The sequence below is a fragment of the Zootoca vivipara genome, chromosome 1, assembly GCF_965207765.1.
Source record: "Zootoca vivipara chromosome 1, rZooViv2.hap1.1, whole genome shotgun sequence".
Taxonomy (NCBI): domain Eukaryota; kingdom Metazoa; phylum Chordata; class Lepidosauria; order Squamata; family Lacertidae; genus Zootoca; species Zootoca vivipara.
In genome coordinates this window covers 57382525-57400691 of record NC_142582.1, presented here as the reverse complement: position 1 = coordinate 57400691, position 18167 = coordinate 57382525, and the positions used below count along the sequence as shown (strand labels likewise).

Sequence of the window (18167 nt, the reverse complement as noted above, 5' to 3'; positions counted from 1 at the left end):
TAAACAATAGTATATCAAACACATGGTGGCAACTAAGATGCCAGTGTTGAGCACAGATGTGTGACTAAAGCTTTGGGGTTGAAACAAGGCAAGTCTGAACCAGAGCCTCAAATATTTGTTGAACCAGTTAAACCTTAGGATCATTCTGCCTTGAGTTAAAGGAAACATTCAAACAAACCTTTGGAATAGGAAACATAATTTGGAGGACTGAAGGTTGCTAGGATTGGAGAAATCTAAAATCCAGAGGGTTGTGGAGTGGAATATTCAAATACAGTGGTCCCTCGACTTACGAATTACTTGACATCCGTAGGTTTCGACTTACAAACAGGACAAATGGCCACACGCTTACAAATTTTTCTACATCCGAACAGAAACCATTGGCGGCTTTAAATGCGGCTCCTTGACTTACGAATTTTTACATGCGGTTTTTTCGACTTACGAATTTTTCCAAATATTTTTTTCCTATGGGAAACCGCGTTTTGACTTACGAACTTTTCGACCTACGAATGTGCATTTGGAACGGATTAAGTTCGTAAGTCAAGGGACCACTGTATTGTACTTTTGAAATCATATATGTTCCTTAATGAGGTGTGCATTGTCTTAAGTTGCCCAAGGAATTCCTAAATCTGTTTTAATCTAATATTTTAAGTCCTAGTCCTATGACAGTTTTTTGCTTTCTTAGTTTTTTGCTTTTTTAGAATGATAAATCTATCATTCTTTCCAGCACCTAACTGGTCAGCTAACTTTGATGTTCCTATGGAAACAACACATGGTACGAATCTGGATTCTGTTGGGTCTGACGTTTGGAGCACAGAAGAGCCAATGCCAGCAAAAGAAACTGGCTGGGCCTCCTTTTCAGAGTTCACATCTTCTCTAAGGTAGGAAAGTACTGTGTTGCTTCAGGTCTTGTGAATCAAATGGAATTTAATTTTGAATGAAAGTGATGAGTTAAGCTCATGACTTTCAGGAGCTAAGCTGAAAATTTGGAGTTCTGAGTCTGTAAGTGTAGGGATTTGGTTTTAAGCAGACCTTGAATTGCAAAGATTCATTCCCAGAGAGCCTTTTTAAAGCTGCAGGTTAATTTTATTACGGGAAGTAAAAATCTTTATATGTATCTCTGAATTGATAAGAGAGCTATAGGGAGAACTGTGGGGTAGGCAGGGGGAGACATAAGTGCAGGAATGTTGTCTCCTTGCTTGGTTCTACTTGTTCTGTTCTGACATCTGAGAATGGCTATAGAGTACTCAAGTCAGCAGCCCCAAAGCAAATATATGGGGAATGAAAACATTTTATTTTGTCAACCGCTCACCAAAAAGACACAAATTACTTTATTTTTGGTCACAGCACCACCTGCAGTATGTTCTCCTCTGTAACATGGTGCTTTTTTTCAGCCCCCCAGCTATTTCTATGTTTCTGTGATTGCAATATGTAGAAGTCAAGTAATTTAGGCTGTTCTCTGCTCACATTGCAATCTATTCCCTTCATATTCTAATTACAAAGGGGAGAGTTTACATTATAAACGATTCTTTAGCTTTCAAATAGACATAAACTCCCATAAACTCATATACATTGATAAATGTTCCATTTCCTTTTATTTTCTTCCAATTTCACATGAATGTTTTCTAGAATTCTCAAATTGTCAGCACAAAATGTTGAGGCATCTACTCGCATGATGGAGAATTGGCAGACTGCTTCACCAATCTAAAATATAGTTCCAACATACTTATTTTGCTAAACACTAAAAATGGAATTCATCAAAGCTTTCATTTTGTTTCAAAGTCCAAAAGATTCCTTAAGAAGTAATTCACCCATAGAGATGGAAACCAGCACAGAGCCCATGGATCCTCTCAGTGCAAATGTAGCGCTTGCAACGCAACCAGAAGGTAAGAGCACTTAAATAATGCAGACACACATATGGCTGTGCATGTATTTGATTATTGTTTATCGTTACTTGCACAAAACACAAATCATGTGTTTGTTCCTCCTGTGTGGCTGAAATGATTTTGGTAGCTTTTAGTTGTAATTAACTGCTGTTTGCCATATGTCTCTAGTTTAAACAAGCCAAGTTTGAAACAGACCATGGTTAGTGTTAATCAGTTTATAATGCAGTTTACATCATCATCCCAGCTACATGTGTGGAGGGAAAGTGCGCTGTGGCTTATGCACATCAGAATAAACTATGGTTTTCCATGATGTACAAACACTTCAAATTGTGTAAATATGATAAGCATGTCTTGCTTTCTAAAATAATGGAAATTGAAACTATGCCACTGAATTTCTTCCAAATAACATGACTGATTGATATATAAGAGGTATAAAACCCTCTGATGTGACTTCAAATGTGATTAGCTATTGTAAGTGATCCAAATTGCCAAATAAGACTAGAAAATGGAGGTGGAGTTGTTAATATAGAAAATTAAACACTCTATTAATCTATCATTTGTTATCTAAACGATCATGTTTCTATTTTGTGATTATGAACAACTGTAAAAATGGCAAAAAAACACATTGTTCCAGAATTGTATAAAAATCAGTATTGGCCTCTGAAGCCTTTTCAGCTGTTCAAATTTGTATTTACAGCTGCAGGAAGCATTGCAATGGAGGCTGGTTCTGATGGAGAAGATGATGTAGAAAATGCCGACAAGGTGACTGAAACAGTAATGAATGGCAGTATGAAGGAGACCCTTAGCCTTACTGTAGATGCTAAAACTGAAACTGCTGTCTTCAAAAGGTAAGAGAACACTGTTTTGATTCAGAGCATGGGTTTAGATCATTTTAGTTTTTTTAATGTTAGCCTGGCATGCCATCTTCCATTTTAAAAGCATTTAAAAACAAATCCATGGCAAAACAGGGAACTTCCTACAACAAAATTAAAGATTTTATGTGGTTTGATTGTAGCCACCAGGTGTAATGTTTTACCATATACCTTTGTTTTGTGAATTTCAGTGACCAGATTTAGAAATTCCAATCTTCTGACATAACAGCTGTTGAATCCTGCATCTTCTGTCTCTTATATTTGTCTGTTGCCTTTTTATTTCTTACTTTCCCCCCTAATGTTCTAATTATGTTGTAAGACACATCGAGCATTTTAAAAGAAAGACAGGGCATACATTTACTAAATAAAATATTCAGTCTCTCCTTAACTTTGGCACAGTATGCAGCTTATAACTAGCAAAGCCTGGTCACAGAATCCAGTTCCATATCTGAATTAACAGCTTTTCCATCTATTTTTGTATGATTTCAAATATTGGTTACTTTAGATAGAGGACACCACCATTTTAAAGTTGTGTGCAAATGCTGTGCATCTTAGTGGAACATAGAAAGTGACAAGGCTGACCCTAAAACACTTCCCAAAAATGGTGGTTCTTAAAATGGACACCCCCCCCCCAAGGGTTGACTAGTCTCTCAAGTTATCCTTGCTAGTTTGTCTTCTGGCCAGAACAGTTTTGTCCTCTAGCATTTTCTCTTCTCTCAAAATAAGCTGCTCGTATTGGCAATTGCACTTTTGGGATGTTTTCACTGGCAAAATCCTTTCATCCTGTTACACAGCCATTCTATTTCCCTTTATTGTTGGAAAAGGATGTCCAGATGCCAGAGCTTTCTCAGTGTTGGTGTCCAGTCTGGAACATGTGACACTAATATGAGTGTATTAATTTGGTGCTGATTAAAGATGCACCTTTTTGGCCAAGCATTTTGTGGGAGCTTATTTACTGTTTCTTGCTCATTGTATATTTGTGGTGTTGGCTGAGCCTGGTGGCAGGTGTGTGTGTGTGTGTGTGTGTGTGTGTGTGTGTGTGTGTTCGTTCGTGTTCATATAAATGTGTGTCAGATATGGGATGGGTTTATAAATGGCGAGATAGGTAAATAATTACAATTCATTCTTGAGGTGGGGCTTCTGAAAATTAAGCAAGCATTGTCCCTTTTGTGGAAGTGATCCCTCCTAGTTGCTACTGTCTAGTGCAGGCATCCCCAAACTTCGGCCCTCCAGATGTTTTGGACTACAATTCCCATCTTCCCCGACCACTGGTCCTGTTAGCTAGGGATCATGGGAGTTGTAGGCCAAAACATCTGGAGGGCCGCAGTTTGGGGATGCCTGGTCTAGTCCTCTCTAAGACACAAACCTTTTTTTGTGTGTTCCTCTCCATTTCAAATTTGATTCAATTTTCTGACAGGAATTTTAGCATCATGACAAGATTCTCAAACATTTACTTGGCAAAGTTCAAGTGCAGTGCAGGATTACCAAATAGGCAGAGTAGGTACCGGCCTAAGGGCCCCATGCTTTTAAGGGGCCCCGTGACAATGGCTCAAAATAATATTGATTTGATCTTGAAAGAAAATTACAATCAACTTCCGGTTTTCGTCGCCATTGGTAAAAGTCGTCCCAAAGGGGTCTCCGAGTTTGAAGACCCCTGCCTGGAGGAGATAGGGGGGGCGGAAGCTGAAAACCCCCCCTGAAGAAACCCCAGCCTGGGCTGGCTGGGGACGTGGGTCCGGCAGAGCCAGGAAGAGTCTCCCTGCTTCCCGCTAGCCCCTGGAGGCAGCGAGAGAGAGCGGGTTGTAGGCAGGCTCTCGGAATGACGCTACTCCATCCAGGTGCAGCCTGGAGACGGCACCAAATGAGCGGCAAATCCTTCCGAAATTGGTGTGGAATTACAATTGGACTCTGTAAGTAAGATTATTAAAAAATTTGAAAAGAATTGGAAAAGCAGAGAGGGGTTAAAAGGACTCGGAAGTCTCCCCCCCCCCCAAGCGCTGCGTTGAAATCGAAAGTAAAGACAAGCAGCTGCAATCGGACATTGATTTTTAAAAATTAATATCTCCTAAACTACAACCCGAAACTCTCCCAAATTTAGAGGAAAGGGAGAGTGGACTGTCACCTTGAGACTCCTAAAATTTGGAAAAAGTGGACTTGAGAATACCGCGGCAATTTGCTCCGAAAGGGAGCCCCCCCCCCCCGGCAACCAGACAGGCTGACGTCACAATGCACTGAACTTTTCAACCCTCGCTTTGCATAAGAAAGCCCTTGATCTATTCTGGCAGCTGACAGAGCCCTGTCAGAGTAGGGGAAAAGCAGTTTTCTGCCTGTGTGTTGAAAGGGGGAAGGAAATCTTTGGATTTTAAAGTCTTTGGCGGCATTATAAGACTAAAACAGAAGGGAATTCCCAAGCTGTTTGAGGCATCGCCATCTATAGGCAGCTAGCTGTATATTCATCTGTAAAATACTTGCTGGGAACTCTACAGGGATTATCTTTGCTTGTTGGACTGTTTTGCTTTACACTGACCTTGACGCTGCAGCTGCAACTTGCAGAATAAAAAGGGAGTCTGTTGACTAAGAACTCTGCTTTAATGATGTCGGGCAGCCAAAAATCGCCTAAGGAAAGATCTAAAGCCCAAGAAAAACTGGAAAAAGCGAGACAGGCTGCTTCGGCCCAACCGAGGAGAGCATCCAATCCAATACTACAACCTGGAGAAGTGCAGGGAGTGCAACAAGGACTACAAGGAACACAATTTGACCAACTCATAACAGCTCTGACAGAAATAAAAACCCAATTGGATGTGAATTCAGCAGGTGTCAAAGCACTTGATGACTCTGTAAAAGCAGTGATCAATAGACTGGATGGAATTGATGCTTCAGTGAAAGCCAATACGGAAGCAATTAGTAAAGTGCAAAAAGACTCGCAATTGGCGACAAAAGAAGTAAAGGAATGCAAGGAGCAAGTTAAAGCAGCGGCGGACAGAATTACAGAACTTGAACAACAAAGAATTTACCTTCAACGACAGGAACAGGCCACGCAGATATCTGTGGCCTTTTTACAGATGCAAGCGCGTGAAAATCACTTGATTTTACGAAAATATCCGGAGGTTGACAAAGGAGAACTGAGTTTGAAAGACCAGGTGATAGAGGACTTCACAAACCAGTGGAAGCTGGACAGAGAGGAACTGCAGAAAACGAGTCGAAAAGTTTACAGATTGCGACCAAGAGGCCAGAAGGGAGCTAAAATATTAGGAGACTGCGTGGTAGAATTCCAGACAAGAGCCCAACGAGACGAAATCCTCAGCTGGCATTTTAAAGAGAAATTGAAGATAAAAGGAGAGCAAGTCATTCTGTTTAAATTTATTCCAAAATTGTTTCTCACATTTAGAAACCAGTACCAAGATCTGGCAAGTGCCCTGAATAAGAAAATTACAATCAATCTTCCCTAGTTCACTGTCATCCCGCTAGAGCATGCACACAACGGGGCCCCCAAGATTTCAACTACCTATCTGGCACCCTTCAAGTCAGTACAATTTTCCTTTGAAGCAACACAGAAGCAACATGGTTGCTTAGGCTTGAGAGAGGCTTTACCTCCAGCTGTTTGAGGAGTTTGACCTCTAGCACATCCCACCTTAGGGGGCACACTTGCATCGCTTCTCAGTCCTTTTTGTGGCTTCCCCCACCCCTGCAGCTTGGCTGCTATGGTGTGGCCTTCACTTATGCATGTGGGATAAGTGCTCAGAAAAAAGGAAAGTGGCTCCCACTGTCCTGAAGAACAGAAATTGACGCCAAGATGGCAAGGAGTGGTTTTAGCTGTTCTAGATGACCTTAGCTTTTTCATCATGTTAGTCACTAGTGGCACCAAGATCTCTTTGCTGATTGGGTCACTGCCAGTTCAGACCCCGTAAATATATGTGAATTATGTGTCGTCGTCCCCCATTGTGGATCACTTTATTGCCTATTCATCCACTTTAGATTGATACTTTTGAAGCTGCATCCATACTGTGGCTTGTTTGTGCTCCAAATTGCACCTGTTTTAGGAGGAAGAGTTGGTCACAATTAAGCCAAGGTCTCAAACCGTGGCTTAGTGTGGCATGTGGACTGGCTCAGTTTACTGGATCCCCCCTATCCATATGATAACGGACACATTTTCAAAGAACTCAAAAACCTAAGCTAGACAGCACTTGCCTTATGAAAGCTATGCTGGTGGTTCTTCCGCAAGACGTGCTCTTCTGTATACTTGGTAATTCTATGTGCATACTTCAACCCCACTGTGCATTAAGGAATATTGGACTGTCCATGAATGGTGCTTAAAGGTGGGCTTGTCCTTTGGTTGTCCCCTTGGGAGTAGTTTGAGTCCTGGGGATGAGTTTATGTCTGTCCTGTCCTGACTCTTTTATTGGGGAAGGGTTGTAGCTCGTTGGTAAAACACATCCTTTTGATGAAGAAGGCCTCAAGTTCAATTCCTGGCAACTCTGCACAAGGCTGGCAAAGCCCTTCTTCAAAACCCTGGAGCGAGGTTGCCGATCATTGCCGAGTAGATGCAGCAGTGGTCTGACTCGGTATAAGGCAGTTTTATACATTCTCCCTTCTCTGTTTTAGCAGTTATTGGCTTCTATGCTCTAGTTCTACACTGTTTCTTTTAAAATTCAAACATATGACTGTCAGATTCACCATGTCTCAAATTGAGCTTCCTCCATATGAAAGGGACAAAGTTTGCTTAATTTCCATAGGCCCATACTGAAGGGTAAGTTGTAGGAGCCGATGCCAGTCTGGATCCCCTTCATCCAACAATGATAAGGAACATTCATGGCCAGTTGAATGTTCTTATATTCATGTTTGCTTTAATCCTGTATGCCATCTTGTTTTGCCATAAATACATCTGAATCTATCACTGAATGTACACTTGTGCAAATTAATGATTTGCTTAGCAAGCTATTTATTTATATTCTGTCAGCATCCCACTTTGCTGCTGTTCTGTGTTTTGCTCTTTTATTTATTTAAGGGCTGCTTCATGATAGTATTTTGTATTAAAGTACAAATACTTGAAGATACATGGGTATATATTAAGTTATAAAGAGTGCACACATGTGAGAATTATGCTTCTCTCCCCCCCCAAAAAAAGTGAGGGGGGACTGGGAAAGGATTTGATATCCACTTATATATTTTATCCTTTTTCTTCAAAAGTTGTACTCTATTCTTTCCTTTGGGAAGCTCAGAACAATTTATTCCATGCTGCTTATGTATCTGCTCACAAACAGTTTCTAATCTAGACTGAGGCCTAGTACAAACAAGTGGGTAGGGGAAGAAATAATGAGTCCAGATTGGACCACTTCAGACTGCAAGTTTGAGCTCACACTTTAGAAGACTCATGTAATGAACCATGACTTTTTTGGCTGCTGCATAAATAGGGCTTAATCCAAGGGCTATTTTTTCTAAGAGTTTCTTAATGGTCTTTTTTTACATTCCTTTTCTGTTCTTTCCCCCCCTCCCCCTCACTTTTGGCTTCAGAGTGTTGAAATCCTATCGGTATGTAAAGGATAATGAATGTTTTTGTTTTTGTTTTCATTTTGGGCACCATGTACATTCTTTATTCCTCTTTTTACTACTCTGTAATCTTACATCCTGCATTTTTTCCAGTCCAGTTCCCTTTTAAGTGAACATAAACTGACGCCAATGATGAATGTGAACAGAATCCACAACCTTGTGCTTGTTTTCCATGTTTCAATCATATTTCTAAAAATCTACTTGCATGTGACCTCTGGACCCTTTCTACCTAAGCCTCCCACTAATGCATGATGATATCAAATGTTGAAGGCACAAATAAAACTGTAACCTGTTTCTTTAGTGAGGAAGGAAAATTGTCTACCTCGCAAGATGCTTCTTGTAAATATGTGGTGGAGGAGAACACAGAAGCTGCAGAAGAAAATCCTGTCACTCCGCAGCCTGCTAGCAGCAGTCTAGAACAGAGGTAGCTCTTTATTGCCATATTCCTTTCACAGTGTGGTTTCTTTTACCATTGGAATGAAGGTTTTATTTAAGGATATGTATTCTGCCTTGTCAAAAAACCAAAGGTAGCTTATTCGGTATCACACAAGCATTTTTAAAAATTAGTACTTTATCTAAATTTTTAAGCTTAAAAGCAGCATAAGGCAATTATAATAAAGCACTATTACAGTGTTTTAAACAGTAAAAATTCAGACCATCCATTTCAACCAAAGGCAAATGGAAATAAAAAGGTATTTAAAAGCAGAGAAGGAAGGATATGTGGACCACAGTCCCAAGAACCTTATAACTTTTTATTTAACAATGGAAGAAAAAGCTTTATGGATGAAAAACTGTTGTGTTGGGTGGAAGTAGTCATGCACTTGTACTCTATCTTTCACAAGTCTGACAGATACAAAGAAGCAGAAACATAGTGGTAGCTTTGAAAGATGCTGATTAAACTTCAGGTTAACATTAATTGAGTTATGGTCTCTTCTCCACCCCTGCTATTTTTATGGAAATGAGTGCTTTGTTGGGTTGGCACAGGAAGACTGGGAGAGACAAAGTTCTCCCCAAATTTCTGTTTTTTAATGGGGAAAACTCCCTTCTCCTCCGTGCCAACATTTCTGGGAATTTTATATCTGTTCATGCCTGGGAGTTTGCAAAGAGTCCTCTGCCACTGCTTCCCTGGGGCCCAGTAACTAACATTGAGGGATGGGAAGGAGACAGGTGCTGGTGCAACTCTCCAGACTCTGTTGAGATTTCTTCCTCCTGTCAGGGATGGGAGATGCTTCCTCAAGCATTGGGACCCCCCCCCAAAAAAAAGTGTTAATGGGCTTTGAAAAGGTAACTGGCCACTCTCAAAGGATGAAGGTGAGCATGGCCCCAGGCCACAGCAGGCAAAGGCCCCTGCTTGCAAACATTTAAGCAGAAGCACTGTTTTGTGAGCACCCCTCCCCAAATATTTGTAAGGCAATGTAACTGAGTTGCTTCGGCCATCTCCTTTTGTCTTGTAGCATGACCACCTGAGCCTATAAGCAGGCCTGAAGCCTGATTCTTTTGATGTCTCTGTGATTGCTCCCCACTTTGGGCTGTATCCCTTGCTAGTCCTACTCAGAGTAGACCCACTGAACTTAATGAACCTAAGGTAGGTCTATTAACTTCAGTGGCTCTGAGTAGGACTAAAGTTAAATACAACCCTTGTCTCATGTAAAGCTTCGTTAGAGCACTGCTGCCGAAATATTTTCATTTCATAGTTTAGAGCAGAGCTTTCCCAACTTTTCATGTTGGTGGCAGTTTTTAGACATGCATCGTTTTGTGACCGGTTAAACTAACCCCCTTCCAGCCCCAGGAGGAGTGCAGCAAGCGTTTGCATGACATACCTACACACTGCAACTAACGTGTTGTGACACGTTTGGAGAGCTCTGGTTTAGAATATCTGATGTGATCACCTTCCTTAAATTCCTGCACCGGCTCTCAAACAGCTCAAATTTAGTGCTTTCAAAAGTGGTTCCTCCCATTTTTCTGTTCTCATATTCCACAGTATCTCTTGAATCAAGGAATTCAGGATTGTGGTGCTAGAAAAGCAAAGTGTTACCCAGTGCTTTTTTTCCTAGAAAAATAAAAGGTGTCAGTACTCACTGCCCAGAAATGGCCATAGGAGGGACAGGCAAGCGGGTAAAAAGAGGTGCTCTGCACATGCACAGGGAAAGAGGCAGCAGGGCTCCAAGCCTCACAACTTTTATCTGTTTCCTCGTTTTGCATTTTTTAATTAATATAAAGGTGCACTGTGTTAATACTTGGTTCCACATTTTTTAACTTCTTAGGACTGATCAACAAGCTCTTCTACCAGAAGCATCCGTTAATGGACCTGTATGATATGTGATATTGACTGCTGTTGGCTGAAGAATATGAACTGATATGCAAGGATTTATGTCTCTTGAGGATTTCATCTAGAGTAATTTTGGAGCCAGTCAATGCTGCACTAATTTGCAAGGGATCAGGACCAGCAACATTTATATTCTAGATTTTAAGACATTGTACAGAAATTCATAAGTGTAAAAATTGCACATTGAGAAATACCAAGAAATTTTTGCGTATGTTTATAATTGTATTGTTCTAAATGATGGGTGGCCTGTGAAATAAGATCTTGCCACCCTAGTAACAAAAGTAGTGATACCATAGTTAAAATGGCTGTAAGAATAGTTTTATAAAAAAGTGAATACACAAATCTAATGTATTTGAGGCATAACTATTTGAGAATTAGTGACCAAAGTATTTAGCAGTTTTCATATTTCACCCTAAAAATATCTGAAGTCCATGTTTCTTTCAGTTTGGCAAAGAATTGTTCATCTGCAATGCCCTTTAAATGTTTTGGTTTTAGATTTTGAAAAAATGATTTAAAAAGAATTTTTGGTGTTCAACATTTTACAGCAGATTTTCAATTGGTAATTGTTTTCTGTATTGTTTAAACCAGATCAAAATGTAAGTCTATGGGTAGAGATTTTAAGTATTTATTGCGACAATTTAGTTGACAGATTGATGTTACTGTAAAGCCATACGTTCTGTTAAGTCTTGTTTGCTTGAAACAATACCTTACAGGTGAAACACTAGAATATTTTTGAAGTGCACATGGCTTGTTGTGTATTTTAAGTGATTCACCTTTTTTAACCCATTCACCAAGATGTACTTTAATTCAGAGCATTATAAAATTAAACATTTTTGGAACAATCTTCATATTTAAAACACTGTAATCCTTTTGACAAATCAACTAAATATAATGAAATGCCCATGCTGCTCATGTAATTACAGTTCATGTGTTTTAAAGGTATATCTTTTAAATATCAAAATTGGGCACTTGAGCATGTTAATTGTTATACTTTCACTGTTTTGATCTGTGTGAAGTTTTTCATTTGTAAGTTTTAAACCAGTTTTTTTTCATAACTGGCCTGTGTATATATATATAGTGATTATGGAAACTAATTGTAATTTATAATTTTCTATGTCATAAAATTCCAACCGCCTTCTCAAACAAGCAATATAATGTATATTGCCACATTGTCTGGTGAAAGGGTTAAAGTACTTCACCTCTTGCACTTTTAGATGCAAATCCATTTTTATTTCTTTTCATAGAAAGTTACTCATTTATTTTTACATCATTTGTTTTCCTGACCAGTATTTAAAAGCCAAAAGGATATTCTAAACAATGGCCAATGACTTATTTTAGAAAGTGCCCCAAGCTATGTGCCTAATACTACATTGCATACAGAAATAAAGACAAATGTATACTGGTACTTCATTTTATTCTTCCCTTATTTTTAACTTTTCAAAATGCAGTGTTCATGTAAGTCTTCCCACCTGCATTCCAAATAAACATTTCACTATATTGGAGGACTCTTCTACTCTTCTACATCAAGTAGCAAAACAGGAAGCATGCTGCTTCTTACTTACTACAAAACAAAAGTGGATGCTGTGAGTTCCAGCTCACTGGTAGTCCCCATGTTCCATTTACAGTAGAAAGAGAGCAGTTTAAAACCAATGCTTTCATGCTTATACCATCTTTGCTTTTTTCAAAGAAACTGGAATTCATTTGGTTAGTTATGAGTATTGGCACCTTGTATGCCACAATGGATTTCTTCATCAAAGGTGTTCCCACTCTGCTAAATTGTTCTCCAACTTGTAAATGTTTGCAAAGTGAAAATGTTTACTAGCTGCAGCTGCATCCCCAGTTAAAAGTTTTCAGGCAATAAACTTTGCCAAGTGACAAGACCAGGATTAAGTATCTCCAAATATTAATTTTTAAGTGATAAGGGTTTTTATTTCCCACTGAGTAGTAAGTGAACAGGCCCCTTTTTGCTGTATAAAACACAAATGAAAACTTTTGCCATTTCAGTATGTTCCTTTCAAAGTGTTGGCGTAAGCTAGAATTGAATTCAGCTCATACTTTTCAGGATGCAAGTCTAAGGTAACAATTTTAAACTCAGTGGAATTTACTTTCAAATAAAGATTTATAGGATCAACAGTCCACTTAACGGATTCCTTTGTATCTTTTTAGTCCATGTGTGCACAACAAGGAGATAACGTGCGCTAATGGTTTATCCTTGCTTCAGAGTTGATTAAAAATATGTTTGTTTTTTAAATTAAATTACGGGATGCATCTTGTAAGAAAAAAATGTTTCTATGTTAATTCATGACTACCGAATCCTGATGTACCTAAAAGGAACACGCCTTCCCCCACCCATGGAGTGAGCATGGCTTCCTTTTGCTTTCATTCCACATGATACGTAGTGGCACGAAATACCTCCCTCTCTCAGAGAGATTGTTTACCTTCTGAAAACACTTTCAAGTGATTTATATTTTACTTCATTAACTCCTTTTAAAAGCAATCTGCTCCAAGAATATTTGTGGTGGTTGTAGACAATGTGACTTTGTAACTGTTCACAAGGCCAGCACCAGTGGCTATAAACAGTCAGATCTGTGCATGTATCGAAAAGGTAAATAATTTTGAAAACAATATCAATGGGCATTGTTATTGCTGTGTTCGTCTGAATTCTATTGAGGCATAAATTAGTTCAAAATTTATTACACAAATTACAACAGCTGAACAGTCTAGATTAGCCTACATACATGGACAGTGTTGTTTTGCCAGCACTTATGTCTAATCCACAGAACAAAGGCTAATAAAAAAAAACCTGGCTCCATCAGCAAGCTGATATTTTAACACTTAAGCTTGTTTCTCTACAAAACCTCATATCCTTGCTCTGTGGTGCTGTAACATGACATGTGTTTCATTATTTTTTCACTTTGGGTTTTTTTGAGCTTAAATATGTATACTCCTGTAAAAGAGAAAATTGCATGGTCAAATGTCTCAGCTACATTTTCCATACAGTATAATAAACATCTAATTTAATAAATCAATGATTACAATTACTAGATTACTAGACACTTGTTTATTTTCAGACTAGTCACCTGGTAGTGAAGTGAGATCCATCAGATTTAAGTAGGTGTCTCTTTTTTTATATACCCAAATAAAAGATTTGAAATGGATCCATTATCACATTGTTGATAAACCAGGACCTTTTGAATCAGTCTCTATTGTTTTTCCCCTACATATCTAAAACTCAAGGATAGAACATACTGCAGCTACTTATGCAGTCTTATCAGGGAAGCAGATGGTGGAATTATAGACTTGTAGAGTTGAAAGGGACCCAAGGGCCATCTAGTCCAGGGGTAGTCAACCTGGTCCCTACCGCCCACCAGTGGGTGTTTCAGGATTCCAGGTGGGCAGTAGGGGGTTCTACGGCACACGTTACTGCAGCACTGGTGGGCGGTAAGGAAATTTTACCATCAAGAAAGATGCATTAGTGGGCGGTAGGTATAAACAGGCTGACTGCTCCTGATCTAGACCAAACTATTCAGTTGATGGCAGTCTCATTTTATGGAAGGCTTCCTATTAACAGCCAAAAAAAAGAGAAGTGTGCTACATTAGCGGGCTTTAGATACTTTGGTCACTAAGAACCCAAAGAATATTTTGCATTATTCCACTTTCTGAAATTTTTATGCCTGCATTTATACTGTGGAGTAAGTCACACTGAGTTCAGTGGGTCTTACTCCTAGGTATAGGAGTATAGAAGGGGTGGGAAACTTGTGGCTGCCTAGGTGATGTTGGACTCCCAACGCCTATTAGACCCAGGTAGCACAGCTAATGCTCAAGGATAACAAGAGTTGCACTCCAGTGACATGGAGGGCACAGATTCATCATATAGCATTGCAGGCTCAATTATTTAGGTTTACACATCCTGCATTATAGAAACATAGTGTTTCAATTTTGCTAGTTGCCATTACAAAGGAGCAATTGTCTTAGTAATTTAACATGCTGGTTTGGATTCCCTTTGCATAAGCAAGCACTGCAGTAGTTTCCAGTTTGAATAATGCCTGCCTCCTAATGTGGTATTTCGTGTATTTATTATCTCAAATGAATTGTGTGTTAAATGTTGAGATTGTGTCCAGAAAGTACCCTGCTCTGAATTAAACATTTCAACTTGCCTCTATCCCACTGTTCTTCTAACTAAAGGAATGACTCTACATTAGCTTTGCAATGTACTCCCTAGCGTGGCTCTACTGGTGTACAAATGCATCTTGCTGCTGCCTTGCCCCTCCCTTTCTTTTCCACAGAACTAGTCTTGCGTGAGACTGCTGTATAAAAAATAATATCATATGCCCCTACAGATATAGAAGGCGAGGGAAGAAAAAGGGGAAGAACAGAAACGGCAGCCTTTTGGAGCAACACTGAAGGTGTAAGAATCTAATTTGGTTTACATTTAATATACCGGTAAACTTATACTTACCAAATCAGTGTTTACTGTACTCGGACTGGAAAGATTCGTTCCAAAAACGTGTCCCAAGGCAGCTGTAAAGTTTAAAGGGCTTTAAAAACTTGCATGAATTTTGAGGAATTAGAGAAAACCCTATACAATATTAAAATACAGAACTTTTCCACATTTATCTTGTTTACATTCGCCCGTTATTTTGTAAATTTTCACAGGAAATTAAATCCCTGTAAGAAGACTTTATCCTGTTTATTGTGGCTGAATCCAATGTGTCCTATCTAGGAATGGACAGGCTTCTTCCATTCATGGAAGGTGCTGACATCCAACAGAGGATGCACACTAGAGGGGAGGCAATTTTGGCCAAGTCCTCCTCCTATCTCCCATGCAACTCCTATGAGTACTGCCAATTTTATATCCTCCCTCCCTGCTCCATTCTTCTCTTCCAGCATGGCTGGGAGTTTGAGTGAAAATTTAAGCTGTTTCATACCAGGTCGCCGAGCTGAATGATAGTGGCCCTCACTGCTGCTTGTGGATGCTGCAAGGTTCTTTCCTGCTCCTTGCTCTAAAGTTCGTATAACCAGCAGTTTTGTTGATGTTGCAGTGCCTTGTACCTAGAATATTGTGATAGTAATTGTTATTTTTGAAGTTAATTCATCTGAGGTAAATAAAGAGATGGAATAACACCTCATTCACACAGCAGCCTGTCTTCATAGCTTCTACATAAAAGTTAAATTAAGCTGAGCACAATAATGGCTCAGTACAATTTTAATTTTAATAATACTTATTAAGCAGAGCCACAACTCACTCATTCACTCTCAATACACAAAATTATCAAGAGGCGTGTTTGGGCTTAATATTTCCAAATACTCTCCTACTACATTTTCTCAAGACACAGTAGCATGATATCCCACCCTTGTACCCCAGACTCTCATGGATGATTTTATGATTTTCCCCCAATTAGGATTTTTTTCTAAAGCCTTTTTTTTTACTTCTGTAAACCCTGGTTTTTCCTTTTCTTACAAATTGTATTGTCTTCCAAGACAAATACATGTACAGCTGTTAATTCTCGTGTGCAATAGTTTTCAAATTATGGGGGGCCAGATGTTTTTCCCTTCAGGAAATACCACTGCTGTATTTTAGAGACACAGTGTTGCTGTTGTCTAAACCACTGAGCCTCTTGGGGTTGCCGATCGGAAGGTCGGCAGTTCAAATCTCCACGACAGGGGGACCTCTCCTGTTGCTCCGTCCCAGCTCCTGCCAACCTAGCAGTTGAAAAGCACGTCAAAGTGCAAGTAGATGGTTACCGCTCTGGCAGAAAGGTAAACTGTTTCTGTGTGCTGCTCTGGTTTCGCCAGAAGCGGCTTAGTCATGCTGGCCACATGACCCGGAAAAACTGTCTGCGGACAAACACTGGCTCCCTCGGCCAGTAAAGCAAGATGAGCGCCGCAACCCCAGAGTCATTCATGATTGGACTTAACTGCCAGGGGTTCTTTACCTTTACCTTATTTTTTTAGAAAATAGCAGAAAACATTATGCCCCAATTTAACTACTGTATGTTTACAACAACATGCAGTTTCAAACCCTAAAACACACTTCAAAGTAGCTGTGACTACTATCAAGTGGCAGGAAGCACATTTCTATGTACCAGATACAGCTAAGGATGTAGATGCAGAAACCTGCTTACCTGCATGCATGGTCCTACCTGTGTCACAGCAAATACAGTATCTTTCCATGTATTAATTAGAGGACCTCATGTATAAGAGCTTTTTTGAGGGAAGTTAATGTTGTAATGAGGGGCAATCTATGGATTGCCGTTTTTCACGTGTTGTGAACATCCATTTAAAGGTATATATGATAGAACTAGTTACCAAAATAAAAAAAACTTAGTTGGTCTTTAAGGTGCTGCTGGAAGGAATTTTTTTATTTTGTTTCGCGATAGAATAACAGTGACACAAGTTCCTTATCAAAGTTGTTTTCTGAATTGGTGTGTGTGTGTGTGTGTGTGTGTGTGTGTGTGTGTGTGTGTGTATTTATTTCATTCTGTACAAGCCAACAACTGTCCCAATGTAACACTAAAATAGAACAGCTCTGGTGACCATTTCGTTTTGTTTAAAAAATACTTGGAAACACCAATGACTACTCTTTTCCTCTTCTTTCCCCTTTTTTCAGTGCTGAAGATATACTATGAATTTTTAGAGGGCAAAATCCTTACCTGATGGCAGGTTTTAGGTAAAAGAAATGGCGCATAGTAACGCTGCCCTAGTTGGCAATCTAGAACAGTTCCGTGTACAAGAATGACCTCATCCATACTCCCATCATAAATGTCACATTTGGTGTGGTTTGGTACATCCAGCAAATAAATATTAGAAAGTTGCACACACATCTTGTAATTCCAGTCCTACAATGAAAAGTCGTATGATACAGTTTCTGCAATTGTTCATGGAAGTCGAAATATGATATGAGTATAGTGGCTTAAACTTTAAATAGCTCAAAGAAACTCAGTCTAGCGTTGGCAAGTATATTTACATTTTATTTAGTGATGCTGTTAGGCTTTCTGTTTTATACTGTTTTATACTGTTGCATATGACAATATAAGACAATAAAAGGTATGTGTACTTACCTTCATTATTTCCTTGGCCTGTTTGCTAAGGAAGTAAATTATGTAAAAGATTGCCCAGCATAAACAGTTAGTTTTCAAGTTAATAGTTTTGAATGTGTTCTACCCGGACACTGAGGTCCAGCGCCGAGGGCCTTCTGGCGGTTCCCTCGCTACGAGAAGCCAAGTTAGAGGGAAGCAGGCAGAGGGCCTTCTCGGTAGTGGAAACCACCCTGTGGAACGCCCTCCCACCAGAGGTCAAAGAGAACAACAATTACCAGATCTTTTGTTGTTTAGTCGTGACCCCATGGACCATAGCACGCCAGGCACTCCTGTCTTCCACTGCCTCCCGCAATTTGGTCAAACTCATGTTCGTAGCTTCGAGAACACTGTCCAACCATCTCATCCTCTGTCGTCCCCTTCTCCTAGTGCCCTCAATCTTTTCCAACATCACCAGACCTTTAAAAGGCATCTTAAGGCAGCCCTGTTTAGGGAAGCTTTT

The 18167-nt window shown here is 39.6% G+C and overlaps 2 protein-coding genes across 19 annotated transcripts in view; one reads left to right on the top strand and one right to left on the bottom strand.

The window, feature by feature from the left end:
• PPP6R3 (protein phosphatase 6 regulatory subunit 3) overlaps nucleotides 1-13669 on the top strand; it is a 71039-nt gene extending 57370 nt beyond the window's left edge. For all 18 annotated transcript variants that reach the window (XM_088665624.1, XM_088665611.1, XM_088665645.1 and 15 more), the window contains 5 exons: nucleotides 725-878; nucleotides 1780-1883; nucleotides 2581-2731; nucleotides 8604-8726; nucleotides 10567-13669. In XM_088665624.1, the coding sequence (XP_088521750.1) occupies nucleotides 725-878; nucleotides 1780-1883; nucleotides 2581-2731; nucleotides 8604-8726; nucleotides 10567-10618 (584 nt within the window). In that variant the 3' untranslated portion in view covers nucleotides 10619-13669. The remainder of the gene's footprint in view (nucleotides 1-724; nucleotides 879-1779; nucleotides 1884-2580; nucleotides 2732-8603; nucleotides 8727-10566) is intronic.
• LOC132592646 (solute carrier family 9 member C1-like) overlaps nucleotides 12318-18167 on the bottom strand; it is a 76484-nt gene continuing 70634 nt past the window's right edge. Inside the window, exons 24-27 of the mRNA XM_088665649.1 lie at nucleotides 17282-17467; nucleotides 15557-15680; nucleotides 15088-15149; nucleotides 12318-13575 (exon numbers count right to left, since the gene is read on the bottom strand). Coding sequence (XP_088521775.1) covers nucleotides 13531-13575; nucleotides 15088-15149; nucleotides 15557-15680; nucleotides 17282-17467 — 417 coding nt within the window. The 3' untranslated portion in view covers nucleotides 12318-13530. The remainder of the gene's footprint in view (nucleotides 13576-15087; nucleotides 15150-15556; nucleotides 15681-17281; nucleotides 17468-18167) is intronic.